Genomic DNA, 27,296 nt, shown 5'->3' on the forward strand with positions numbered 1-27,296 from the left:
CAATAAAAATGGTCAAAAGAGTAAGATTGTCTTTATTTTAAGAACGCCAATGAACATGTCCTTATATCCTTGAAGAGGGAAGACTAAACATCTAGACAGATAGAAACAGACTTAAGTTTTATTTGGGGTGTAAATGACAGTGGTACAACATTTGTGTACCATACATAGTACAATACATGATATCATTTAAAATGTCTGTTGCCACTAAGACTATAAAAGTCTCAAATAGAAAAACACAAGAAAGGCCACTGCAGGAAAGAAAAACAGCCCATGTAGTTGACTGTTAGATTGAACTCAGTTGTTAGACAATACTAGACCATTCATCCAACTGCACACTCTAAATTAAACATGATTATAGACATCCCCTGTCAGAGAATACAGCAGAGATGAAAGACATTGCATGTCTGGGGCACATCTTTCCTTACATGAGACTAAGCAGCTTTCATTTTTAAACAAACTAAATGCATATTTACGTAACATGACTTAATACCACAAACACAGAGATCTAATGAGTGCAGTAGCTTAAAGCCATCCCACTCTCTGTCCTCAGTAACAACACTTAAGGAATCCAGACAAACATCCCAGGGGAATTAACCAACAGGAAGTGGTCACCACCAACCCACTGAGACCGGAAGTCCATTCATGAGAAGGAATAACATTTATCACGACTCAGTCAACAGACTTCTGGCTATGATCATCCGCATCACTTCATTGGTTCCTGGACAAAGAGGGAGACAGCTCAATGTACTGTGATTGGCTAATCATGGTAACCACATCCCATTCAAAATTACGGAAAAAAAAACACCCTTCAAATACACAGTGTATCTTACAAGGATCAGACATGGTATTTTAAACATACCTTCTAATATCTGGTGAACTCTGATGTCCCTTACAAACTGCTGAACAGCGTAGTCTTTCAGGTAACCATACCCACCATGCATCTGGAGAGCTTGGTTGCAAATCTGCAAAAGAAGCGCACACACCAATGAGCTCAGAGCGTGGAGCTTAAACATAAACAAAACAAAAACGCCCAGCAACATGCAACTGCCAAAATGACATCAATTACGTAACAATTGATCATTGGTGGACAACCCTAGAAAAGAGACGGCCGCAGGTGTGCGCTCACATCGAAGCACTCATCCGTGACGAAGAGCTTGGCCATAGAGCAGAGGGCCACAGCGTCGGCCCTGTTCTCCTGCAAGGACACGGCGGCCTGACGCACCATCAGACGAGACGCTACCAGCTTGGTGGCCATCTCAGCCAGTTTGAACTGTAGAAACTACGGGAGCAAACAGAGGGTATGTGGTCCTGGTTAAACAATGGAATGGAACAACACTTAGCTCGATGTGGCGAGACGAGTACCTGGTTGTTGGACAGAGTCTCGCCGAATTGCTTGCGTACGAGCAAGTGATCCCTCGCCAGCTGCACACAGGCGTGAGCAGCCCCCAGTGAACAGGAAGCTGAATGGAGAAGGATCACAGGAACAAGGATGTAAAGTAAATCAGTGATCAAGAATTTATTTCAAAACGTATTTACTTCAACAACATAAAAACTATAACATGAATCAGTATGGTATCACGAAACAAATCTTACCAATGTTGATCCTGCCCCCATTTAGGCCTTTCATGGCCATAGGAAAGCCCTGTCCTTCCTGCCCCAGTCGATTGGTTACTGGTACAGCACAGTCCTCAAATATCACTGCCCTGGTTGGCTGAGAGTTCCAACCCACCTTTAGAAATACAAATTAAACTTCTGTCAATTGCAGAGTCAAGCCATTCCTATTCTCTGTACCACAACTTTGGCTCAACCCTGCCCCCTTGTGGTTATGCCATTGTGAGCAGCATCATCAGAATTACAGCTACCTTCTTCTCCTTCTTTCCAAAGCTGAGCCCCGGAGTTCCTTTTTCCACCACGAGACAGGAAATTCCTTTAGGGCCCTTCCCTCCAGTTCGGCACATCACTATGTACACGTCTGTGTCTCCTCCTCCGCTAATGAAGGCCTGTAGTAGGACACAGACGGAGCGACCCTTTCTAATGTGGTGTTATCATTTACATGCAGGATAATGCTGGGAACATTACAACAGAAATAATGCAAACCTAAGAACATGTAATACCTTAGAGCCGTTTAGAACATAGTGGTCTCCTTTCAGCTTTGCGTTACTGAGTAAGGAGGCAGCATCACTGCCACTACCTGGAATTACACGCAAGCACCAGAGTGCATCAAAGTCTCGATCGGTGACTAAAACTACACGCAAATAGAACCACGTAAGAATACTTGTACTGAGACTTGTAAACATGTATCAAGGAAGTCTCACCTGGTTCAGTGAGACAGTAGGAGGCCAACTTATCCATAGTGCAGAGATCAGGGCAGTACTTCTCCCTCTGCTCTGTGTTTCCAAAGGTGTCAATCATCCAGGCACACATACTGTACAGGACAGAACGAGCATTGTGGAAACATTTAAATGTGTGCAAATAACCATCGCGTTTGTTTAGACCATCCCCATTCACTCTAATGTATGAGAAGGGTCCTGGCCATCATTCAAAATAAACAAGCAGTGTAATCCTACATGGTGCTCTCCTGTGATTGGCCGGACACGTGCCAAGCTTACTTGTGTATGCTGATATAGGCGGTGGTGCTGACACAGCCAGTGGATAAGGCCTCAAAGATGACCGACGTGTCGAGACGTGACAGCCCCGATCCTCCCACCTCTGGTTGTACATAGATGCCCCCAAACCCAAGCTGAGCTGCCTTCTGCATGGTGTCCACAGGAAAGATTTCCTGAACAATGAGAGAGAGTACCGTCACCTCAAACTGAGAAGTAGCACCTCATGTCGGTCGACAATTGGTTATATAATGTTGATTCATGTAATGACGCCCTGAAATTGCAATCCTCGTATGGAATTCAAAAAACATAGTCACACCTTTTCGTCCCACTCGGCCATGTGAGGTGCCATCTCATTGGCAGCGAAGTCAAAGGCCACCTTTTGAAACTCCTTCTGTTCATCTGTGAGCCCGTAAGAAGCTGCAAGGTGAAGGGGTCACACAGAACTGAGTTGAAGAAAGTTCTCCTTGGACAACTAGCTTTCTTCAGCAAAAAGTCTGTCCTGACATCACATTCATTTGTAACTAAACAATGGCAAATGTTGTACATCAGAAGTCAGATGAGGTTAGTTACATTTGGTGGGTTTAATAGCCAGTCTCTGAGTGATGGATATGGCGTCTCAATACCCAATGGGAATCAACCAAGTGACTGACATAATTCGTGTACGTTTTACTTAATAGCGCTACACTATTTCTGATATTTATTGTTATGAATACAGTTTATATACATCATGCATGTCTCCCTAAATAATGTAAATGATGTAGTGTTAACGTTAGTCAGCTGGCTTGTCAGTATCTTCTTCCCATTAATATCACGTGGAAATTGTGTCAATTTGGCCCTTTGAAAGTTAACTAAATTGGACTTACGATCGATGCATGAAGCTATCCTCCGTATTTGAACGTGGTTAAATATTAAACGGCGATTTCTGGCTATGTACGAACTCAGTCTTGCAACTCTATATAACGTCCCCACTGCAGCCATGTTGGTTGGTTATCAAACTGCAGCAGTGTCACCTTGCTTATATGGAAATGTAGTTCCACAGTCTGGCAACTACAAAACATGGAAGTCTAATAGATAAGGAACATAATCGCGGTTTACTAACAAATGCTGTAGGACTGTATGGAAAAATATTCAAGATATAAGACACAATTCTTGTAGCAAAGGATATTAGAATTGTTCGCAGTCGCACCAATTTTGTAGAAATAGCTTAGCTTTGTTGTGTTACGTTACTATCACGTGATACAACGTTGAGTTCAGACACACGATGGTTGGTCAATTCTAAAAGTTGTTTTATGCCTTCAAATATTTTCTTGTGCATCGTGATTCGTGTGTCGTTCTGTTCATGGGATTATTGAGACGCGGTTTTAAGGATTTTGAGTGCTTGTTATCTACAGTGCATTTGCTTGATTCAATCTAATCATTTTCAGATATGCCACCTAAGAAAAGGACACGTGGGAATGGGAATGCAAGAACCACAAAGTCACGTATGGAATTCATTTAATTTGATCTGATATGTGAATGCAGTGAAAATGGTCTGCATGGTATTGTTTGTTTATTTAGGAGCAAAATGTAGGTTGTTATGTGCCACTCAGGGGACGATGAGCAGGCAGTAAATGATGGCCAGGTGGAGGACTCACCTTCAGAAGAGCCTGGCTCAAGAGTCCGAGGTAAAAGAAATGCATCGACCCGTGAGATGCCTAACAAGAATGTAAGCACAAAAGAACCCCCTAGCCGTCCACAGTACTGCCACTGGTTGATGAAGTCAGAGCCTGACAGTCGGTTTGAAAACGGCATAGATGTAAAGGTAATCGTCACTAAACTGTGTACGTTGAATCAAGGCCAATTTATTCAGCGTTGTAAGAACACTATCTGCCTCCATTTACAGTTTGGCATTGAAGATCTGAAGGCTCAACCAAACCAAACCGGGTGCTGGGACGGTGTCAGAAACTATCAAGTAGCGTAATCTTACACTGAAGATCACAACCAACTGGAAGATGTCGGATGTAGTGTTGGAAGTGTCATGAGAGAAACGATGGAAAGGAGAAGGGTTGTCAGTGAAACAAGTTGTTCGCAGCTTCGAGTTAATACGTTTCATTGTTTGCAGGCACGCAACTTCATGAGAGACATGAAAGAAGGACAGCTTGCCTTCTTTTACCACAGCAACTGTAAAGAGCCTGGAGTAGCGGGTCTAATGAAAGTGAGACGTGTTTCTTCTATTGGTAAGAATGTACCTTGTGAAGATTAGTACGTAGCTCTCACATGCTGTCTATCATACTATAGGTCGTAAAGGAAGCATACGTGGACCACACTCAGTTTGATAAGAAAGATGTCCATTATGATCCCTCCAGCACGCTTGACAATCCCAAATGGAGTATGGTAAGATGATTAATACAATTCATTGTTGGTGTTCTTAAACACAACCTTGTGCCAAAGGCTTTCCTCCATCTTGTTTTTGTGTTTGTCTGACAGGTGGACGTTCACTTTGAAAGGATGATGAAGCGTTTTATCCCTCTGTCAGAGCTAAAGGAGTACCACCAGCAGCACAAGGCTAAAGGAGGGCCGCTGAAGGACATGTCTCTGTTCACAAGAGCAAGACTTTCCGTTCAACCCCTAACTACTGGTGAGTTCATATAGCCTACAGTAGTAATTTCTACATCGTACAAATCACAATTTCATATTCATTATTTCTCTCTCCTTATCAGAAGAATTTGATTTTGTCCTGAGTTTGGAGAACCGAGCGGCCTTGAAATGACACGCAGATGGTGACCAACTGGCATAACCTGAAAACACTCGGAACTAATAACTCAACTCATGTGTATACTGATTGTAAACATTGTCATAAATACCGTGAATGTTTAACCAAATTGTATTCTTATACCAAATACTGTTAAATACATTTTATTTTTAAAATGTCTAAATAATGTTTCTAAAAGCAAAGACCAGACTGACACATCAAACAGAATTTGGCATCAATTTACTTGTTTTAGGGACAGAGGATCATTTATTAGTTATTTGGACAGCACAAAAAATAGACAGATTGATCTTTCAGGTTAAAACAAGCTTTAAAGTATGTGTTAGGGGCAAGAGGATTTCATTTGCTAGATACACTTATAGGCACAACATTTCAAGTCTCTAGTGTAGAATATAGAAGACTTCTCACTATCAAACCTCAAACACAAGCACAATATACCCCTGCCTCTGCTGACACTATTGGAATGCTGAAGTGAAGCTAACTGATTCTATGGCACAGACTAAACTGTATTAGCAAATCACTTTGTATGAGAACTAAAAGGGGCATGAGAATACAATAGCTGCTCTTATTTACAGGACAAACATGTATGGAACAATACTTTAGAACTCTCATTCAACAGACGGCAGACCTTACATGTTTGATGCAACAGAATCTCTAAATATTTCTTTGTGTAATCTTGACACATACAATGAGTGACCAGAGAATGAGAAGCAAAGAAAACATCAGTGCAAAGTTATTCTTTAAGAGTTCTTAACCACATCAAATTGCTGAATGCATTAGATTGGGTGTGGAATGTTAAAAATGCATTGTCGTTTCTCATGATTTAAATTCCCTATGGCCGTACAGCATTCTGTACAGATAATCATTTAGAAAGCCAAAGTTAGAAATGGATTTCGTGACAAATTAGAGTTGGTCATTAGAAGATAAGAAATAAAAAGGACAGTATAATATGCTTATTTTAGTTGTCACACAGGGAAGGTTTAAACATGTAGTTGGCTTAACTTTAATTGGAGAAGTGTGTCAAGAAAGAGGTTAGTCTGCATCCTGCAGCCATCTGTGTTGCCAAATGCAGCCATATTTTTCATTGTTCATGTGTATATATCCAGTTTCCCTTCATGGTCCCCCTCTCCCTTCACTCAGCAGCTGCAATAAACAGAAGGCTGCTTCAACAGTGATGATGTGAGCTGACAGGTGCCTCCACTACTCTTCCTCAGACGCCAGTCTTCCGTGAGGTTAATGAAGGACTGCAGCTTTAGCCGCTGTCCTCCCTTGCCGCCTGCTCCAGTGCGCTCTCTGAACTGGCCGAGCCCTCAAACCGCTGGGCACCTATGATAGCCTGGTGGGACATACTCTTCCTCACCACGTCACCTTTCCTCCAGAGTGTAATTTCCTTGAAGAGGGAGGAGTGATTGTGTTAGGATAACTCAAGCTGGGTTTCATCCTTTGTTTAGGAAAAGGCTGGAATTCCTTACTGTTTGTAATGTAATGTGATCCCTATCCACCTCCAAAATCTACCCAAATTACCTTGAATGCATAACTACAACCCTTATAAATCAGAAAACTCGGTTCTACCTGCTGTTTAAAGTAGCGCCTCTCTTCTTCGTCGATCAGCACCAGGTTTAGGTAGTAACGCACTGAGAACTTCTTGTTGATGTCTCGCATGGTAGGAGTCATCTCATAGCCAGCTAAGAACAACCTGATTGGAATAGATTCTCCTAAAATGCAAAATGCAGTCAGAGAAAAGAAGCGGAGGGACTGATTGAGTGACTGACAGTACTTTATCTACTGGTAAACATCATCATGGTATTTACCTCTGACTGGTGCACCATCCATTATCTCATATTTAGCGATGGTGTCGTTTTCATGGTACACACTTGGACCAGTGCCTGTTGTCTCACGTTTGATTATGTCAATCTCCATGTGTTTAATCTTAATCCTCACCAGTAGGAAGTAGATTTTACCCACAATCACATCTTTCAGGTGGTATCTGTGGAAAGACAAATAGAGGAATTAGGCAAACAACTGTCTGGCAACTTGTGGAAGGTGGACAGAATATAAGGGTACATGCACCAGTACACATTCAAAGACAAGGTGGGAATTCGACCTTACTTGGATTTGTTGTACTCAAACTCAATATGAAGACAGTCTTCAATGCCCACTTCCATCTTTATGGAAGAGTTGAGCTCTGGGTATGTACTGAGTGTGTGTACCACAATATCCATCTCTTTGCTGATGTCATTCAGTCTCCTGCTCACTGTAGCCCGGAGGAAGTACCTGAAAGAGGAACCAATTGCACAAGACAACCAACTGAACTCAACATCAACACGAATGTATACTGATTATATTTCAGAATGTGGGGTGATTAAATGAGTTTTAATCAGTTTAATAATAGCTTTATGTGTCATAAAGTGTGGAATCATGTAGCCTAAAACATTTCTGTACACATTGAAATGATTGAAATGTAACTGTGAGCACTGCACATGACAGGTCAAAGATGAACCTAGGTTATTGATTCACAAAGGAATGTTAAAGCTGTGCTTTCACTTACCGTAGCTTGACATTCTGGCCTGTGTAAGACTCATAGGGTTTCTCAACATGGGTGAACTCAAAGTCAAAGGTCTGTGACTGGGTGAGTTCACCTGGCCTTGCAAGATCTTTCACCAGAGAAACAAACTCATGGTGGTTTCCTCGGTCATAGTAGAGTTCTAAAAAGTAAGGACATGCATTTTACATTCCAAATTTAAAATCGGTATTGATGAATATTTCCCCTAATGGGTCAATTCTGGGTTTAACTAGGCAGCATAGTAAATGTTATTCTGAAGTTTGTTGTATGTGCAACATGTGCATTAGTTTATCTGCAGTTATATGTACCCACCGATTTGTCCAACAAATTCTATTTTGATGCCTTGATGTTCAAGTCTTTTCCCAGGGTTCTTGAGAGTTACGTTCACCTTTCCACTCACTGTCTCCCCGTCATAGAAAAGAAAATACTTGTCTTTCTTTCCATCCTCAGTCTTATGTTCAGCTTTCTTTCGTGTCTCTGCATCGTTCAGAACAACGTCAACTTCTGCACTCTGGCCAAAACTGAAAAAACTCATATTTAAAGCTTGGATGATGGGAACCAAGAACGCCTGAGATTAATCCCTTTTCTGATACTTCTGAGGGATTGTATGAGACACTTGCAGTGTCCAATGTTTTATCAATTTGGGCTGTTCATTAGCACGAAGTGCAATACGCCAATTTGTTTGTCGCCGAGGTTGGCTATGGATCAGTCCTTACGCCGCTTCTTCGCTTTGCGCATACAAACAGGAGGTCTGTGGAGATAATGATACAAATGTAATTGACGGTTTAAATTTGACTACCGTGACAGTTATCAGCCACAACCAACGATTAAGTAAATGCAACGCAGTCTATCAGAATGCGCAGAGTAATGTGTTAGGTTCTATTTAAATTAAAAACGGACGTTTTTCCTTTGGATTTAAACTATCTACACAATACAAATCGATGCCGATTAGTAGTGTCTTGATGATTCCTTCGGAAAGCAATCGGCGTTGGATTGATAGCTAAATTGTAGCTATCTTTTTTGAGACGCTTTAATGTAATGTCATGTTGTCAAACGATCATTTCCTCTCGTTATCCACTTCCGGGTTTTCTTATGTTTCAAAATAAAAGACTTACTGTTACTACAAAGTAAAGGTCTCAACATCAGTTCCTTGTATCTTTATTTACTAAATGAAAATGAAACATTAACAGTATTTAGTTCTTACACAACAACCAATGAATGATGAACATATTTAACAATTCCTGAGTAGTTACATGTTAGAAATTAGACCAGTGGAGAAAAAAAAACACATTGATAAATAAAACTATTTACATTTTTTAAATGGATTGTTAATCCTTATTATGCAAACAGTACTGATACTGATATAAGGTACACACACTGTAGTTTTGATGTTATGAGTACAATATTGTGTACAGTGTTAATGAAAATTAATTAAAAAAAGAAACATTATGTACATAATACTAAGTCAATGTGGACAATATGTCCAATATATTTTTATTAAATGATTTGTAAGAACAGAAGGTCACTTGTACACAAAAACGGCACTCTGAAATCATACTTACATGTATACTGTAGTATATCTTGAGTTGCAGCATTTATAGGATATACTGTATAACCTGTTTCAGCAGTTATCTTGTCATAAGAGATTAATTGTCTCTATTTAGCACATTGAAGACTATACAGTTGTGCCTTTTAACTCTGTGAGTTTATAAGCTTTATTTGTCGACATGTTGTCTGTATACAATATCTATACACAAAAGAAACTGACACAACCTTACCATAGGAACATAAACCAGGCAAACCTGCAGTCAGAGGTTTTGACAGACATTTCTAACAAAACATGTTCAGTGTACGGTGTAGAAATAGAAGGACGTAAAAAAGGGATATTTTTCAAAAACATTGTGAGGGAATGTTCCAGCATTAGTTGAACATGAGCATATTGATCAAAGCTCAAGTGTCACAGATTTGAAATGGTACTGTTGACAGTGATGACTGGAGAAATAAAAACCTTGTGCTGAAATATAGTTACAAACGACATTAAATGGCAAATGTCGATCAGAAAATAACAGCAAAATAATGGTTCACATTATTATGATAACTTTGGCAAGCTTGTTGAGCAAAAGCTAATGCACATTAGCTTGTTGGGCAAATGCTAATGCACATAATAGAGAATAATGCACAATCTTACAGCTCAGATTTCTTACACAAAGCTAGTCCGTAAGAATTTGCCTCTGTCTTCAGTGTCTTCTTCTGTCCTCATTCTCTGCCTTCTTGTTCTGATTTTAAATTACAAATGATGATTTGTGTCTGAAGTGACCCTGATGGATACATTACATTGCAAAGTGATTAATGGTGTCCATTTTATATCAAAATATAGCTTAATTAATTGAGCATTGAGCTCTCTTATTTCGTGCAAAGGTACATTTACTCACCTCATCTGCATCACCATAGTCCACACCGTCATCCTGTGCTGGCAGTTTATAGCTGAAAGACAAAATCAGTCAATCATTTCCAAAGAACTATTAAACCATTTTAAATGTATTAATAGAACCTCAAAATACCCCTGAGCTTTCCCCATATAAAGTTGTATGGAATTCTTAAGGGAATGATGTCCCAAAATACTCATATTCTTTCCTATATTGTGCCACTTATTGCCACGCACTTGTTCCCTTCTTGATCCTTGCTGGAGAAGCAGCCATGTTTATGGGCATGACAAACTCCAACTGTCACACATATCATGGCCACTACTGCTCCAAACGACTTCAGGAATATCCCCAGAATATCAACATCATCTGGAAAAACACACACAAAAAAACGACACAGAGATTAAACATCCCCACAAGTGAAAAATAAAAAAAAAACTCCATGAAAATGACCTTGGAGTGTCCCTATTAAAGAGATGACAACCGTTGTGATTTACTGTCACGGCACTACAGTGGACTCACATGACTCACTGGCGAAACCTGCACTGCACAATGGCATGTCTTGTGTAAAACGGGACAGCTAAATTTAACATTACTGCATCCTACTGGTAAGAATGTCAGCCGCCTGTTAGGTTAAGGCACTCACAGACTTCCATCTTCTGTGGGGGGCACTGGGAGTATCCTGCGTCATTCTTCGCTTGGCAATAGTACTCCCCAGCGTCCTCCTTCCGAACCCTCCGGAATTTCTGCACACACCCAAAAATGTATCAAATGTACCCTCTACATCTACTTCTAAAAGTGGATTAGGAGAAAAAGTGAAGTAAAAGAGTAAAGTGAAGAAAACACAACAATAAGTCCTTCTGTCATCAAGCAACATTGTTCTAACCCGTTGGCCATAACTCACCAGGCCTCCCGTGTCAGAGTTGATAGTGTAGGAAGAGTTGATGAACTTGATGCTGTTCTTAGGATCAAGAGGAAGTTCCTCGTTGTTGTGGAACCAGCTGTACTGTGGGGCAGGAAAGCCCTCATTCTCTAGGCAGCGTAGCTCAGAGGACGTGCCTACTGTCACTGCCACGGGCACACTGCATCTTGGCACCACTGGCTTTACTACACACCACACACAATCATAACACTTTACTGCAAAGTACTGTCCACAGCATCATTGACATACACAAAGGTCACAATCCCGAGACTGTTTAGTAGAAGTAATATGAAACCATGTGCTTGCCTCTGACTGCAAGACTGATGAGGATCTCATCAAAGTCCCTTTGGTCGTCGATGGCAGCGACCTCACAGCGATACTCTGCTGTGTCAGACCGGCTTGTGTTGAGGATCAGGAGGTTGGCTGGCTCTCTGAGCTGTGCTCTGTGCTCCAAGTCCCCTGATAAAACAGTATGGTTATAACCTAGGCCTAGAGTGTACTGTAACATGGCTAGCTGGTTTTGTGCTTCAAGAAATAATTACCTGAAATCCGATTCTGAAAGTATACATAACTGACGACTCCTTTTTTGATTTTCTTCCATTCAATTCTGGGATTGTTTGTTGATATGGACTCTATCAAACAGGTAAGTTCAATAGCTGAAAAGAAAAGTCTGTGTCAGACTGCAAATTGAATATGAACTGTCTTATACTTGGAAGGGTCCTTTTTTTTACACAACTTACTCTCAAATTCATTAGCCCAGACAGTCTTGTCCGTAGTGCGCAGGATCACAGCCAGAGATGGAATGTAACCTGTCAAAGACAAACAAAGTTGCTAACACTGATGACACAGTCCAGTGTCAATGCCAATCAGACACAGAGCCTGATATAAGGTTTAGCGCAATTTAAAAACATACAGGCAAAGATGGCTGCATCTGGGGTCAGACAACAGCCAAGCTGCATTTGAATGTTTGTGTGTCTTGTCCAACTAAAAGTTAAACACCACAAGAGGCAAACAGAGCGTTGCTGAAGTATTGGGGAGATCAGTATTCCTCCGTGTCTTTTAGCCTCTGTAGTCTACAAACCAGTCTAAGACTAAATAATGAGGAGGTATAATAGCTGCTAAGAGTCTCATGCTGGGTAATGAAAACATTCACTCCCTCTGTGTGGGCGATGTGAAGGATTTCTAATGAGGGCTGAAATCACACTAATGTAATGTCATCTAAGCATATTATGCACCTCAGAAGTATAATCCAGACAGATAAAAGCACTCAGCAGTTGATTAAATAGTAGGTTTATTGGGTAAAAAAATTATGATGAACATGAAATTGTCTACAAGTTCCTAATTCATCAGACAACATCAGACTAGCTGTAGGACAGGGCACTGTAAAGCAGACTATTTGAATGCCTCTCTAACTCTTCTTTTCTTGTTGGGGGTGGGCATGACTAGTGGGGCTGGGCAAGACTAATTCCTAAAGTAGAAAATGCACGTACAGCCAAACTAGAGCAACCAGTCATATGAGCACAGCTGTGGATACAGTGATGAGATGTGACTCTCAGGTCTCAACAGCAAATTTTCCCAGCCCTGTATATCAAGGGCTATTTTTACCCCCAGCTGTGACTGGTCATGTTGAGAGACACGAGGAATGCTTGTCCAGCAAATCATCCTGTGGCAAAGCAGAGATTTGTCCCACACGTCAGCCTAACCATTGAAATAGTCTTCCCAAGACTCAATCAAAACATTAAACTGAACTATTATTAGTAGCCTGGCTGCCCCAAAACAATAAACAATAAGTTGCTGTTTAAGGCATGCTGCTATCGCTTTAGAATTCTTTGAATTAGACTAATTTCCTAGTAGCGTCTTCATGTCATGGTCACTAGACTGATCCAGTTTGTACACTGGCTACATAAGGCATTGTTTGTTTTCCCAGACAGTTTCAGACCGTGGGAGAGAATCCCCATGGTCAATTAAAAAGACAATGGCTTATTGCTATTGTATTCCTACAATACAAGCATTCCACATAAGCTTAACAATTAAAAACACTTCTTTAATCAATATATAAAGAAATGATTCATTATGTGAAGAGTTGAACATCTACACTGTCTGAGTCTTAAAACAGTACAATAGGGGGGAAATAATGTAACAGATGTTTGACGATATTCCAAAGACCATCTCAATCTAATCCCTCTGGTTATTATAATGCAGAAAGAGTAAATCTATAGCCTACTCTGAGTCAAATGCTCTGTTAAGTAGCCACGCTGTACAATCCTCTTAATAAATCAAATCTGAAAAAAAACTCCATTCCTATCTCCTTGCTGTTGATCCATTACTTTAAAAATAAAATAAACGATTCCCAGGCATTCCAGCAAATCCACTGAAACACACTGACAATTCACTCACATCATACAGTAGCCTAGCTGCAATGTACAGCAATAACGCAGATAGGACTTTTTTTCTTTCCATATCATTTCTTTTAGTAAAGTTTCAGCAACTATCTATCAGAATATAGAACTGTTGGTAACAAGTCTCAGATTATGTATTGGTGCTCAGTATAACTCATGATTTTCTTGCTCACAAGCTGGTCAGTGTTAAACCAGCTGACTACTCTTGCATTTGACTCACTGTCAGTTCGACCTACACTACAACATTCAACAACCAACTATCTAGCTAGGTAGCCAGTCTCCTGCATTATCCTGCCTACATAAGTGCGTTAGCTTGCCAGTTAGCTAGACTAGCCAATAGCGGGGTCCCTTTATCGTCCACCTAGCTCTCGACGCTCGTCAGAAATTTTACGAAAATGTCGACATACAAACGTTATGTCACAGCATTGTACTATAATATAAAGATACACATCTATATTATAATATTCCAGTTTTAAAATCGCATATGGCTGTGCCTAGGAATGTTATTTTCCACATTTTAGCAGTTAGCCAAGGGGCCCCATTGTCGTTCGTCCAACCACTTTCAATGGAGAATTCTCAAGTTTGAAGCTGCGCAAGGCAGATGCTACTCACATACGGTTTGAGAGCGTGTTTACACACTCAAATCTCAAAGTAAGAGGCTGTAATTTGGTGTGCAGAAATATAAGGTGTGTACATATCGGTGAGTTACTTTCTTTCATTGATGCTGCATATCTTATTTAAGAATTAACGGCAGAAACAGTCGTGGACGATAATGGGGTCTGGAAATGTTGGAGAGTTTGAATTGACGATAGGTATGGGGCCGCTCACTCTACAATAATAGCCAAGGTATGCGGTGCAATTTCAAACCCTTTGCACGCCGGACTATTATTATAGATAACGTTATGCTATAGTGTTAATATTACTTAGCTATTTGATGTGTAGCAAAAGTGTAAGACAGGTTGCAGCGTGTAGTAGTAGCACAAGTCCACAATGTCAATATTAACAAAGCATCGGTGTGATTTAATTGCAATGCATGTCGCGTAAAGTTAAAACCGTTATAGTAAAGGGAAATAACTTACTGATGCTAAAAAAGAGGATGAAAAAAGCCGTCCTTTGTTGTATCGCCATCTTGAAGCCCCTGAATTATCAGCAATATTTGCACATTCACTAGCTATCACACACAGCACCTCTGAGGATGGGGGGATAAGGGTAAAATGACTGGTGTGGATGCTGCCATTGACGAGTTTCCATAGCTACAAGGGCGTTAGAGCGGAAGAGGGGCGTTACAGCGACCGGAAATGTCCGTATTTTATTTTATATAACATGCAATTATAATATTTTGTTATTATTTTGTGACATAGTGAGAAAGACAGATGACTTTCCTTAAATACTAAAACTAGAATTTCTATACTATATAATCCATATATTTTGTATTTATTTCGTGATCGATTCATCTGAAACCTCAACCTAACCACTCACAAATAAGTATGAATAGCTTTTTGCAAACAGAATAAAGTGTATCGTCTATATTTTCTTTCCAACCGTTGTGATTTACACAATTCAATTCCTCATGAGTACACCAGATGTCAGTGTATAACCAAATATTACCGATCATATAGTCATGTTATCCGTCATCAGAAAAACACAGATTTAACAGTAAAATGCACATGTAGCCTTGAACACAATCATCTGAGTCATCAGTAATTTCTGAATAATACAATTGCTCTCAATTACATGTCTTTTATGTGTTTCATGTGTTTTGGCTAATCACTTACAAATCTTGATCAATATTTATAAAACACAACTGTCAGTCACTGTGATATTCTGATCATCAACTGATTAGCCTTTTTTAGTATTTGATATACTGAACCAATGTAGCACATTGCTCTGACTGGTCATGCACCGGATACCGCTCACCCACCTTAGAGCTGTTGCAAATGTGTTGCTAGGCAATCATCCCCAGTGGGAATCCCCCTCACAGATCAGGTAGTCAGGGACTTTGTGGCATCTCTCTGGAAATCTGAAGATTTTTTGAGCTGGCAAGAGTTCACAGACTCAATTGACTCATTAAAAAAAAGAAGATGCTTATTAAAGAAAGAAGATAAGAAAATGAGGGTCTGTGACGATTCCAAATGTAATTCCGGGCACTTAGAATGCCTCTGTGTTAAAGAAAAATACTGCGATTGCTTGAGCTCTTCAGCTCTGGTGAACCAGATGGGGAGTTTCTTATGATTATTTCTCAGCAAGTCTGCAGTAATTATTATAATTGTATGTCTCAACAGACATTCTATTTACCAGTAGACAGAATTGATACTGCTACTTTATCAACATCCCAACAAAATATATTGAATAAGCCTTGTTTTATTCCCTCCCTCTGTGCTCTACTGTATCTGTCACGTGACTGAATGGCCCGTAATTCCTGTTGTGTTTAGTCTATCCCTGAGGTCTCTCTCTCACCCCTCTATTTCAGATTAACGGCCTGTGGATCAATGATCCCCCTGCACATTGCAGCATTTTGACATCACAGTATATGGATCTCACATTTATCACCTGGATTCCATTTCCGGAGTTTGAAATACAATCACAGGAATGAAGCTGCCATTTTCACAAGGTTGACAGGACAAGGTGATGAAAGTATAAGACAATAAAGTATCCTCACACTGGGAGTCTTTTATTTACAGAGACGATGTTTGGGATGAGCTGCCCCCTTTTTTTTTACTATTAAAACCAAAACATCTACCACTAAACTAAGCAGAAAATCATACTCTGAGGGAGAAGTTTGTGGTTTTCAGTGACAGGCAGTGCAACTCAACACATGTGCAAGACATGAGCTCTGACAATATATTACTTGCTGTTATCATTTAACTAAAGACTGTATTTATTTATTCTGGAACTGATGCAAAGCTGACTTGGCTGAACGTTCCCCTTGAGTATCAATGTCTCCACCAAGATAAGAGCTGAATAGGACACTTTAGTGCTCTATATGCTAATGAATGGCATCCTGGGAATGTTTACACTTTAAATGTAAACAAAAATCATGATAGCAGATACAAAATGGCTCCTAATATTTGCATTCTCATATACAGTATATCTGTCGTCTTACAAGAGACACAGGTTTGGTCAATGTAACATTGTGCACTTAAAAAGGACAAACAACATTTTCATGGGAACATGGACACTTGTGAGCCCTGAAACCTTTTGCGTTTGAATTAGCAACATTGCCCATATTCTGCACATAAACATCTCGTACATAAACCAAGCATGCTAATCAGGCGGGGGTTATTTTTCAACTGAATTACATTACAAACCATCTGTGGAATCACCTCAGTATGCCTCATTCTTTCTACCTCCTTGGGTTACTTGATAGAGGGGTGGTAGCACGATGTAAATGTCCAACCTCACAACTAAGGACAGGAATGTTAACATCTCCGAGTCTATCTGACCATTCTCCTATGGCCTCTTCAGTTGTCAGTCTCATGCCATCCTCAAATGTGTTCTAAATAGATTGAGTATGGCAGCTCTCTATATGTTTGGTGATCATCCTGTAAAAGCTCCAGAAGCATGGGAATGATTTGTCCTATATTGATCAATTTAGACAAAAAAAAATTGTCATTCTCCTTGTTACGGTGTCTGTTTCTCTTCTCCTGTCTGTCAGCTCTCAGGTGTGGTGCGTTCCTGGCCTGATGACGTGGGCGTGTCCAGCAAGGCTCATCGTTATCCAATCGGAGGAGCTCATCACACTGTATTTAGCTGTCAGTACGTATTTGTGTTGTGTGGGGAGAGGTTGGTGTTTGTTGGTAACATTGAGCATTTGAGCATACGATTACTACTGAACATTGAGCGTTGTTTATCGTATTCGGTTATTGGTTGTTGAGAACCGTAGGAGTTTTGTGTTACCTGTATTCTGGCCCTTGCCCTGGACGTCTGGAGTAGGGCTAGGTAAGATACCCTGGGGTATACATACACCCGTAGGTAACCCTCTGTTATATACACTAGGTTAGAAGCTAGCGGCTGTCACCCTGTGTCTTGTAGCAGTGAGGTTAGTTGTAGTTTAGTTGGTGTTAGGAAAGAGTATAGGGGTGGGGAAGATTAGGGACCTTTTGTATTATTTCTTTGATTTGACAGACCGCTGGCACTGCCCTACTCCTACCCCGTTGTTGTTGTCCCTCCCCCATTGTTTGTTTTGTTTGTTTGTGTATGTAAATGTACATGCGTACTTATTAAACCTGTGTACACGGCATCCTTGGTTGTGGCAAACACGTTTGTTGGGGCTACCCTCTCGCATCCCTCACCACTGTGCGGCCTAGGGCAGTTGCGTGCTCCTCCTCACCCGAGCCATTGGAGGGGGCGTAACACTCCTGTAGACAGCGTACACAAAAATGTCTACCATGAATTTGCTACCACAGCGTGCTATGAACAGAGTTCTCTCTTTTGGTGTGAGACGCACTCTTCATATAAATCTGTGAATTCACAGCCCAAAGGACGGCACCAAGCAGCGTTCTATTACCCCCGGCCCTCCCTCACACCCCCACCCCCCCCAGCACTTAATTTAGGAGGGCGGTGATCCAATAGACTTGCACCATGTCAAAGAGACTGTAGACACATTTCCGCAACACAAAGGTAAAATTTACCTAGATTGCAATTACCAGGATAATAGAGCAAACTACGCTACAAAGAATCATTTTGAGGTTTGTTACTTTGTTAAATTACTTATCTTATCTTAATTTAGTCCTTACTCTTTCCCATGTGAAGTTAAGAAGGCCTATGGATTCGCATTTGCTTAAACGTTGTGGATACATTTACATTCAGTCATTTAGCAGACGCTCTAATCCAGAGAGACTTACAGTAAGTACAGAGACATTCCCCCCCGAGGCAAGTAGGGTGAAGTGCCTTGCCCAAAGACACAACGTCATTTTTGCACGGCCGGGAATCAAACTGGCAACCTTCTGATTACCAGCCCGATTCCCTCACCGCTCAGCCACCGGACTCCCTACTGGATAACCTGTGCAACTAAAGTTTAATGGTGGGATTCTCCAAAGGGAGATGGAGGTGTGATGTATGAGGGGCCTGATAGGGTAGGCTACTCAGACAGGTCAAAAACAACAGCCTTCTGATCCAGAAAACACTAACCCTAGGGTAACCCTCCTAACCCTAACCCTGAACTGACTTCCGGATATACTGACATGCCTTCTGGATATAGTGAAAATGTTCTCACACTCTTACATTCTCAAAGTTTTTTAGTCATCCTTATAAGACTCAAGTGTTTCATATATGAGTGTGTTCATGCGTCTGTGCGACCATTTCATGTGTATGTACATTTTCACTAGTATGAATGCATGTGTGAATATTTCACATATGAATGTGAATACATTTCATATGTGTCGATGCAATCATTTCACATATGTGGCTGTGAATTTTCAGCAGTATGAATGTGTGTGAATGTTTCATATGTGTTTGTGTATGTGTTTCATATGTGTTTGTGTAAGGACAGTCTAAATTATTTTCTAAATGGCCTCTTATAGTGATGGGCTACAACATTGTACACCTGTTCGAGATTTGGAAACTATGGCAACCATTCTCATTACATCCAGCTGCTAAATAAAGAAATGTGATTCAGATGTGTGTAACATTGACCTTGACGACCAAACACAGTAGTGTGGTGTATGTATTTGAAATGATTGGAAAATTAGTACACTACATGACATCTTGCATTTCATTACATGGACATTCCGACAGTGCTGTGTAGAATAAGAACGCGATGGAGGACAACTGCAGTGGGACATGGAGCAGTTATCTCAACAGCTCCTCTAAACCTAGAGAGTGAATCCCCACGTCTTTCCGCCAAATGACTGTTCTTTGACTATGAGCACTGAAAAACTGTTAGAACATATGGACCACTGTACCTTATATGTACTTGTATGTCGCTTTGGATAAAAGTGTCTACTAAATTAATAAAACGTCAATCCAAAGGTGATTTGTTTATAAATCCAAAAGATTCTGACTGAAATTAAGCTGGTCAGATACGAAAAGTGATGTTCACATAAGAGACACATTCAAAATTTCCCACTGCCAGTCAAACACATTTCTACTAAACATCTTTCCGGTGATCAAATCTCTGTTTGTCTCTACAGTACTATCACTATCTTTCTTTCTATGTTAATATGACATGCAGCCATGAAATATGTAAAGGATAGTGATAGTAAATGAGGATTAAAAAAAGTTTTATAATTTGAATCAAATTCACATGGGAAGCAGTCAGGCATTAGTGTCTGATTACCCGACCATGAGATTGAAAATAGATGAAGTGGTGGAATACTTCGGAAGCCTCTGCATTTTGTCTGTAATTCTTTGGTGTTTCTCATGTTAGACACAGACCCAGGCTCCCTGTGGACATGTGTGCATCCACACATACTGTACTGGCACAAACACACACATACACACTGACATGCACACAAACACACTCTCTCATGCACACACACTGGAAAGAGGGAGCGAGAAAGAAAAATGGATTAATTTCCGTCTGCTTATCTGAGATGTGGAGGGGAAGGGCTTGTGTGTGAAGGCAGGCAAGGCAAGCAAGGCATACCTGCATACGTGAATATAGAATTGATACTCATTCAAATGTCCCATAAAATCAGCTGGAGATGGGCTCAGCAGAGCTACGATAAGCAGATTGTTTGGCTATTTATTTCTACCGGCCGTTCACATGCAACCTCTTCTGAGGTCTGGTCATGGCAATCGAGAGGGCTCATAGCAGGGTTTGCATGCTCTGTGTGAGTTTAAAGCATTCACCTGTATTTCTGTCTTTGAGGCAGTATAGTTTTAGCCATCCTACCAGAGGCCAGTGACATCGTACATGCTCCATCCGCCTCTTAAGTCTTGACACTTTGTTCAAAGGGCTCTCTGACTGATAAGAGTTATGTTGGATTGTACTGTAACAGTATGTTACTTCCTGGATTCCTTTATGGATTTGCATGTTTCATGGGGACTATTTATTGCTGTAAGATATAAGCCTTTCATGTTGTAATGATATTAGACGCATTTGTTTGGAATGGAATTGATCTGAAACTGAATCTTATTGACAGGATCAGGGCTTCGTAGTATCAATCTGTGTATGCTTGGCATTGCCAATCTGTTCACTGTTGATGTTTAGCCAATACAGGTAAATCCATCTTCAGATTTGCTATATATCCATGCAGGCATGTGCAACACGCCTGTACTTCTTCTTGGAAACCATATAATCGGAAGTCACATCTGTACTGGAAAGTGGGTGTAGTACTTTCACAGACTACACCCACATCTTTGCTTCTCAAGTTCAGATGTTGTTTCTCTGCGGTACAGATAAAGCGTGTAAAGACGAGCAGTATAACACATAATACTAATTGAGTCCTGTCGTTGTCAGTGTTCCTCCTCCAGTCTCCAGAGCTTCTACCTTTAGGTTCCCCTGTTGTATGAATCCCATCATTAGCATGTTGGTCCCTCAGAGGCTGCAGACCAGTGTGTTGGGAATCCCCCCATTCAGGCTGAAGTGGTGACAGCTGGCACAGTGCTGCAGTGGTTGCGGTCGCTCCTGCCCGTCTACTCTCTGGCGGAAGTCTTTGTTTATTGATTACCCTTATCTTCTGGCTTATAAAAAATGATGTTATTGATGATGAATGATGATGATGCGTCAGATTTAAATGAAGACTACCTGCCTGCTGTATACATTTAACACTTATTATCGACAGTCATCATCAAGACAATCTGTGTTAATTTTCCTTCTGTGTAGTACTTTGCGCATTCATACAAGCTCTTGCATATGCGAGACATGCTGCAGGAACATGTGGCACTTATAAAACAAAAGGGAACAGAAAAAATACCCTGTTCATTGAGTGCGGTGGCTTCCAGGAAGGAGTCCTTACATCCTGGCATCTACTGTGTGTCCAAAATCCCCAGATACATCCAGATGGGTCATTGACCATCACGTCTGCACATTGGAGAGCCCTATCTCATGTACTGTATGTCCACACTCGGGGCAACAGATGTTAGGGGAATGAGACTGTAAGCATTTAGGAAAGGCTGTTTAATACCCAACTCAAGCTGCCCTTGTAGGAATCACGTGTGGCAAGGGCCGGATTAGCTTGCCATCCATTGGAACCATTGTGGGTTGGCAGTTACATGGTGACAGATGAAGTCTAGATGCAGAAAACCAGAACATGTAAGCTCTATGGGCCTGCTAGCATGGACTACAGGACACTGCAGCAACGCTTCATGAAAACGGCTTTTGACAAACCTCAGGCTGACACCAGTTTAATAGGGGGTTGTTGAAAGGTAACACTTAGTTATTTAATCCGAAAGATAATGCTATGTTATAGACTGTCAAGTTATTTACCCATGTAACCCATCAGCAATCCTGCCAAGGAAACCAATAATCCACGTTTGTCTTTGGAATGCATACAGTAACTGGTGAGGGCTTGATCATTTGTGCAAATCCATAAGGAAGTATAAGTACTGCAACTGTGCTTCAGTAACTATGCAAAAAGGTATACCATAATGTCAACAGCCTGTTACAGTAACAATACTTTAAAAAGATTCACAGTTTTGTTGCATAACTGGAGATTATCTTGGCACTCCGATCTGTCCCATGCTACAGTCTGTCACTCTAATCTGAAAGAAACCCCAGCGTAACCCAGCCTACCAGCCCTGTCTGCTCCTACAGCCCCATAAAGCTGGGCTAATGCCATTATGCCATGTTTGTGTCGCCGTGGAAACAGACCCTGTACTTACCAGGGCTTATATGCTCCCAGAGGGTCATGATATGTCCTGGTCAGGAGAAGGTGATGTGTCAGCACTTCTGCAACTTTAGGCCTGGCCAGGGAAAGAGGGGGAAGGTGAGAGAGGAGAGAGAGACATAGAGAGAGAGAGAGAGAGAGAGAGAGAGAGAGAGAGAGAGAGAGAGAGAGAAAGAGAGAAAGAGAGAAAGAGAGAGAGATGAAATGACCTTGTGTTCAGTTTGCCATGCAGCAGTCACAGAGCAGTGTACCTCTCCTGACAGTAATTGGGAAGATGTGAGAGAGGGCAACTCCACTCTTTGGATGACTTCATCAATTCCTGTAGAAACTGCCCCCCCTGCTTTACTGTACCATGAGAAAGACACCTTTACATATGTGTTTTACTCAACACATCGCCTCACCATTGTACACAGAAATCATATTAACAAGCCAGACATAGTTCACCTTGATGACAACATAACATTCTCGATTTGTTTGACTTTGAATTGTCCAGTACTCCAAGACCTCGGACAGCTTGAATCACAGATGTATTTCCAAACACAGTTTGTCTCCTGATACAGCTTTCTATTGTGTGTTTCAGGTTTTGATTCTCTCTCTTGCAGGACAACAGGATGAGGCCATGAGAGAATCATCAGAGGAGATAATGTGTGCTGTGAACCAAGCTAATGTTGGCCCAAATTGTACACACTAAGCTTGTTTTGATTGTTGACAGTTTCACAACCCAATACATGCATGCCTCAACAAGGCTTCAAATTAATCACTCTTAACTGGAGTACTTGGCTATAGTGTAGTCCACTTCTTTCTAAAAATACTTATTCTTGTCATCACCTTTTTAAATGTGCTGTTAAACTTTTGAATGTCCATGGGTCTGCAGCATTGGCAATCCAGTCAACATTAGTTTTGCTTTAGTCTCTAATTGGGCAAGCACTCCCTTCTCAACACATGCTGATGCAGTCATGTGTCCATAATGCTTGGAATCAGTCTGTGAAAGGTTGGGTTGTGTGGCATGATAAACATTAGCTGACACCTTGAGAAACACACTTGCTGAATTGCTCACATCTAATTGAGGAAAGTGCATGCATGCAGTATTAATACACAGACTGCTTCTTGAAACATTACTAGAAATGAAGGCTAAACATGCTATAGGTGTTTGAATATGTCTTTCAATAATTGACAGGTGAAATAAACCAAAAAGATAGGCTACATTTGAATCCTGTGAGGTTTGTATGTGCAATGAATGAGCAGATCGTTGAACGTCTTGTGGATAGTATTTCAATGGATTGGGTTTCAGTGCTGTGACATAGAGAACACCGAGCATGGATGATTACACAGCATCCCTAAACTCGCTGCTCCCTTCTTAGAAACAGGCAAACCCTATTGTATCTTTCGCCACACCCATTACATTAGCACATAGTACGCTAGTACAGTAATACAAATATAACGTTTTAAATAAGTGACACTAAGGCGACCACCCACGAACGCATTAGTGACATATTAATCACATAGCCTATGTATGCAGTTGCAGCAACACAGCCAGAACCTGTGGTAGAGTAGGCTGAATATGAAGAATACATATTTGTCCAAAGGCTCTCAGTATAATCGGTGATATTTGAACAATGATGGTGCCACGTGGTGACACTTATAAGGAGGCATTTAAAGATGCGGACTCGGCTCTCTGTCAATGCGCATGATACTGCGGTTCCACTACTACGGCACGCTCCAACTCACCTTGAATTGGTACCCGACTGTTCTCCTGTCATTCGGGTAAGAAGGGGCGGATGGATAACCAATACACGCCCCAAAGCCTCAATCACCAACCAATCCAATGATAGTAGAGGCGGACCTGCTGACTACATTCTAGCACTTGGTTTCACTATGCGCTCGTAAAGCAGCTCCGTCTACTACAACCGCGGCGGTGCAGGTGCTCTGTCTCTTTGGGAGAGGATGCGGACGGAAGGACGGGGGAGGGAAGGGATGAAGGGAATCGCAGAAAGGAAAAGATACAGAATATGAATAAAAGGCTATCGATTGGACACCGTGCGGTGCAAGGTCGAATATGAAAGATTCGTTGAACGGGGCACTTTGCGTGGTAATAGCTGGTCGGCAATAGTACTATGATTTGGTATGTGGCCACTCTGATAGCAAGTGTATTCAGCACCAGAGGAACAGCCGCTCAAGGTGAGTTGAAGTGCAATATATCTTGTTCCGCCCATAATATATTGTTTTTAGCGTCTGTACTTGTGTTTTTCTGCTGGCATTTGAATTTAGTCACGATTTTATGATGACAGTCCATAGCAAGGGCTGTATTTCATTGTAACAAATGGCTGCATTTCGCAAGTCACGTGAAACTTCAGCTTTAGTTAATTGCTATTAGTGAATGTTTAATGGGAAAATAGCTCTCGTTTGAAACAATACTTGGTTTTAAATGAAGAAATGAAACGTAAACCTTTGATAGCCTACATTTGATGTGGAAAATAATTTTTCAATTGCCAATAGCTTCTGAACCCCAGACTACCAGTGAGCATAGACCACAAGGATGTGGCATAGTGAGTACTAAAAGCAATTCTGTAGGTAATTGTTATATGAATAAAGCAAATACAAAAACCATGATTTAGTGTAGCATGATATCTGATGATAACTCATAATCAGTTACAATAGAAATCATAGTTTCACAATTTCAAAAAGGGGTGTGACCACATCTGTGTTTTACATGGAAAGGTAATAAATATAAGGTATATCTTTTCTTTTTCAAATAAGCTTTACATTGGATTATGTTAGATGTTTTGTGTAGTCCTGTGCATCTTGCGATGGATATTTGCGATGCAATATTTGAGAGGGCAAGGCACATTGCTGTATCTGGATGACATGAACTGTTTCAATTTGAGTACTGCATATCAGCATGGATGGAGTTATTGTCTGGAGAGCAGCAATTATAAGTTTCCTTATTAATAATTCAAGTTTGTTCCCATTTTTATGAGCTGGCTATATTGACCTATGGACTTACTTAACCTTGCTTTTCCATTTGTGTCCAGGTGAGGGAGACATTTCTCAAGAGGTCACCTGATAACTGTGACCCCTCATTCCCAAACAAAGAAACTTATGGCCATGTATTCGTTTTGAACCCCAAAAGATTTTGTTTGAAATATTCTTAATATTCAAATATTCTGGCACTGAAGACAGTGTTATCTGTGAACAATGACTGTTGTTTGGAAACCATATACCAAATTCATTTGATATAATTCCTTGTTGTGTAAACTACTTGGCGATTAAAACTGATTCAGATTCAGATTCTGATTATGCTTAGCATCATGGCATAAATAATCAGTATTATCATGTATAAACTGAGTTGGCTTTAACTTTTTAAATCTCCGGCTTCCATGCTTCCAATGGAACCAAGTCCGAGATCTGTGAACGGATTTATTCTAATGAAACAAATCTGAAAACCTTAAACATGAATTCTATCCTTGCATCAAACCACAAAATATTGAATGAATTGAGCATGGTCACTTTGTCTTAATTACTTTTATGAATTAATTTAGTAGACACACTTGCCCAAAGCAATGTAATGGGGAGATTGGATCCTATGATCTGTTAATCTACAGTCATATGTTTTAATGACTATGCTCAACCTATATTCTGTCCGTCTGTGCTGTCCAGTCTGTCCAGTCTGTCCAGTTCTGTGGACTAGAGGGTACCGTGGATGAGGTGGCAGGTGTAGCAGGTCCAAAGCCCAGGGTCAGTCCCATTTCAAAGCAATCAATTTAGCGAATTAATAAATACATTTAAAATTTCCTTGTAAAAATGCTATAGACATAAATTGTATTTCAACATAGCTCCTGAACTAAGTGGTGGTTAAATGGAATTGACCTCAACAAACCTAAATCCTCAGCGCCATGTGTGTTAGTAGTAGTCCACTTACCCATCACAGCTGTTTTCTCATTTTACTCCTGACTATCATGTTCTCTTACTCATTCATAGTATGGGAGCAAGACAGGAATAATTCTATGCTGCAGTCTTCATTCCCTAACTCACTCACCCTCCTCTCCTGTTTGCTTTGTTGCACCACTACTACTCACACGAGGATTCACTTATTGACATAGCCTCCTTTCACTAGATCAAGTTGTGACATATACTCCGTTCTCACTCATTCATTCGTTGACATCGACTCTCACTTTCAGGCATATGCTCTACTTTCTCTGTCCCAGTCGAGGGAGTGAGGCCTGTGAGCTGGGGCTAGAGAAAGCCCAGCTCTCAAGCTGTGGTAGGCAGACTCCTGCCAACCCAGCACTGGGCATCTGCCAGCTCTTTCTGCTTTCTCCACTCCTCTCCGCTCAGCCAGTACCGTCCCTGTGGAATCTCCCTGCAAACAAAGCCTAGGGCATTCTGGGATAGCCAGGATAAGTAAGGGGGTCTAGTTTGAGGACAGAACCCCCCCTGCTGTCTCCTGGGGCTTGACTTCTCATGCCCTGAGGAATGACCTCAAACAAACTTTATACCCCCCCCCCCCAAGGATAGTGAGGAATCGCATTATGCAATGCTTGTGTATGCAGACATTCAAAGAAGTTTGGCTACCAGTCAGTGACTCATGTTTTATTTACTCATTTTATGTGAATCTGTCTGGCCTCACTGAACGTCCAGACCAGACTAGAAGGACTGCAGGCCCTATCCCTTAAGGAAAAGAAGCTCCTGCTTCTCTCACGTGAACCCTCAGGGTCGGAAAATAGACAAGTACTTCTCCAGGCAACCGAGGAGAAAATGGATTCCATCACTGAACAGGGAGGGTCGAAGGATTTAAATGGGGGGAAACAAATAACAGTCATATTATTAGGCTCAGCAGAATTCAGGAGATTCACTGTAGTGTTA

General features: G+C 41.0%; 5 protein-coding genes and 1 long non-coding RNA gene across 8 annotated transcripts in view; 2 read left to right on the forward strand and 4 right to left on the reverse strand.

Moving 5' to 3' along the window:
• Window positions 1–102: 102 nt before the first annotated feature.
• acad8 (acyl-CoA dehydrogenase family, member 8) lies at window positions 103–3,731 on the reverse strand. Its single transcript, XM_084674242.1, has 11 exons — window positions 3,470–3,731; window positions 2,923–3,023; window positions 2,610–2,779; window positions 2,316–2,425; window positions 2,115–2,191; window positions 1,863–2,000; window positions 1,594–1,729; window positions 1,363–1,460; window positions 1,127–1,279; window positions 860–962; window positions 103–718 (listed from the first exon to the last, which is right to left on the reverse strand). The coding sequence occupies exons 1-11, from the start codon at window positions 3,582–3,584 to the stop codon at window positions 663–665; spliced, it is 1,257 nt and encodes a 418-aa protein (XP_084530368.1). The 5' UTR covers window positions 3,585–3,731; the 3' UTR covers window positions 103–662.
• thyn1 (thymocyte nuclear protein 1) lies at window positions 3,632–5,513 on the forward strand. Of its 3 annotated transcripts, none has more exons than XM_084674246.1 (8): window positions 3,632–3,720; window positions 4,031–4,087; window positions 4,196–4,407; window positions 4,489–4,557; window positions 4,708–4,800; window positions 4,884–4,979; window positions 5,073–5,223; window positions 5,306–5,513. In XM_084674246.1, exons 2-8 carry the CDS (start codon window positions 4,033–4,035, stop codon window positions 5,353–5,355), a joined length of 726 nt encoding a protein of 241 aa, XP_084530372.1. In that variant the 5' UTR covers window positions 3,632–3,720; window positions 4,031–4,032; the 3' UTR covers window positions 5,356–5,513. The 3 variants fall into 3 exon arrangements, with proteins under 3 accessions (XP_084530372.1, XP_084530371.1, XP_084530373.1); XM_084674245.1 differs by lacking the exon at window positions 3,632–3,720 and adding an exon at window positions 3,753–3,870; XM_084674247.1 differs by lacking the exon at window positions 3,632–3,720 and having other exon boundaries at window positions 3,890–4,087; window positions 5,309–5,513.
• A 47-nt stretch (window positions 5,514–5,560) lies between these two features.
• vps26b (VPS26, retromer complex component B) lies at window positions 5,561–8,984 on the reverse strand. Its single transcript, XM_084674244.1, has 6 exons — window positions 8,231–8,984; window positions 7,904–8,060; window positions 7,465–7,629; window positions 7,167–7,342; window positions 6,928–7,070; window positions 5,561–6,745 (listed from the first exon to the last, which is right to left on the reverse strand). The coding sequence occupies exons 1-6, from the start codon at window positions 8,451–8,453 to the stop codon at window positions 6,608–6,610; spliced, it is 1,002 nt and encodes a 333-aa protein (XP_084530370.1). The 5' UTR covers window positions 8,454–8,984; the 3' UTR covers window positions 5,561–6,607.
• Window positions 8,985–9,383: 399 nt separating this feature from the next.
• Window positions 9,384–14,920, reverse strand: jam3a (junctional adhesion molecule 3a). The gene is made up of 9 exons (XM_084674250.1): window positions 14,742–14,920; window positions 12,004–12,072; window positions 11,806–11,919; window positions 11,570–11,722; window positions 11,246–11,448; window positions 10,988–11,087; window positions 10,581–10,710; window positions 10,351–10,402; window positions 9,384–10,236 (listed from the first exon to the last, which is right to left on the reverse strand). The coding sequence occupies exons 1-9, from the start codon at window positions 14,788–14,790 to the stop codon at window positions 10,201–10,203; spliced, it is 906 nt and encodes a 301-aa protein (XP_084530376.1). The 5' UTR covers window positions 14,791–14,920; the 3' UTR covers window positions 9,384–10,200.
• Window positions 14,921–21,724: 6,804 nt separating this feature from the next.
• LOC146257664 (uncharacterized) lies at window positions 21,725–26,460 on the reverse strand. Its single transcript, XR_014730001.1, has 3 exons — window positions 26,353–26,460; window positions 22,429–22,509; window positions 21,725–21,836 (listed from the first exon to the last, which is right to left on the reverse strand). It is a non-coding gene; the product is annotated as an uncharacterized LOC146257664 (long non-coding RNA).
• igsf9ba (immunoglobulin superfamily, member 9Ba) overlaps window positions 24,548–27,296 on the forward strand; it is a 40,855-nt gene continuing 38,106 nt past the window's right edge. The window contains exon 1 of the mRNA XM_084675174.1: window positions 24,548–24,611. Coding sequence (XP_084531300.1) covers window positions 24,548–24,611 — 64 coding nt within the window. The remainder of the gene's footprint in view (window positions 24,612–27,296) is intronic.

Source organism: Hypomesus nipponensis, chromosome 15 (genome assembly GCF_054491055.1).
Source record: "Hypomesus nipponensis isolate SF chromosome 15, ASM5449105v1, whole genome shotgun sequence".
Lineage (NCBI taxonomy): Eukaryota > Metazoa > Chordata > Actinopteri > Osmeriformes > Osmeridae > Hypomesus > Hypomesus nipponensis.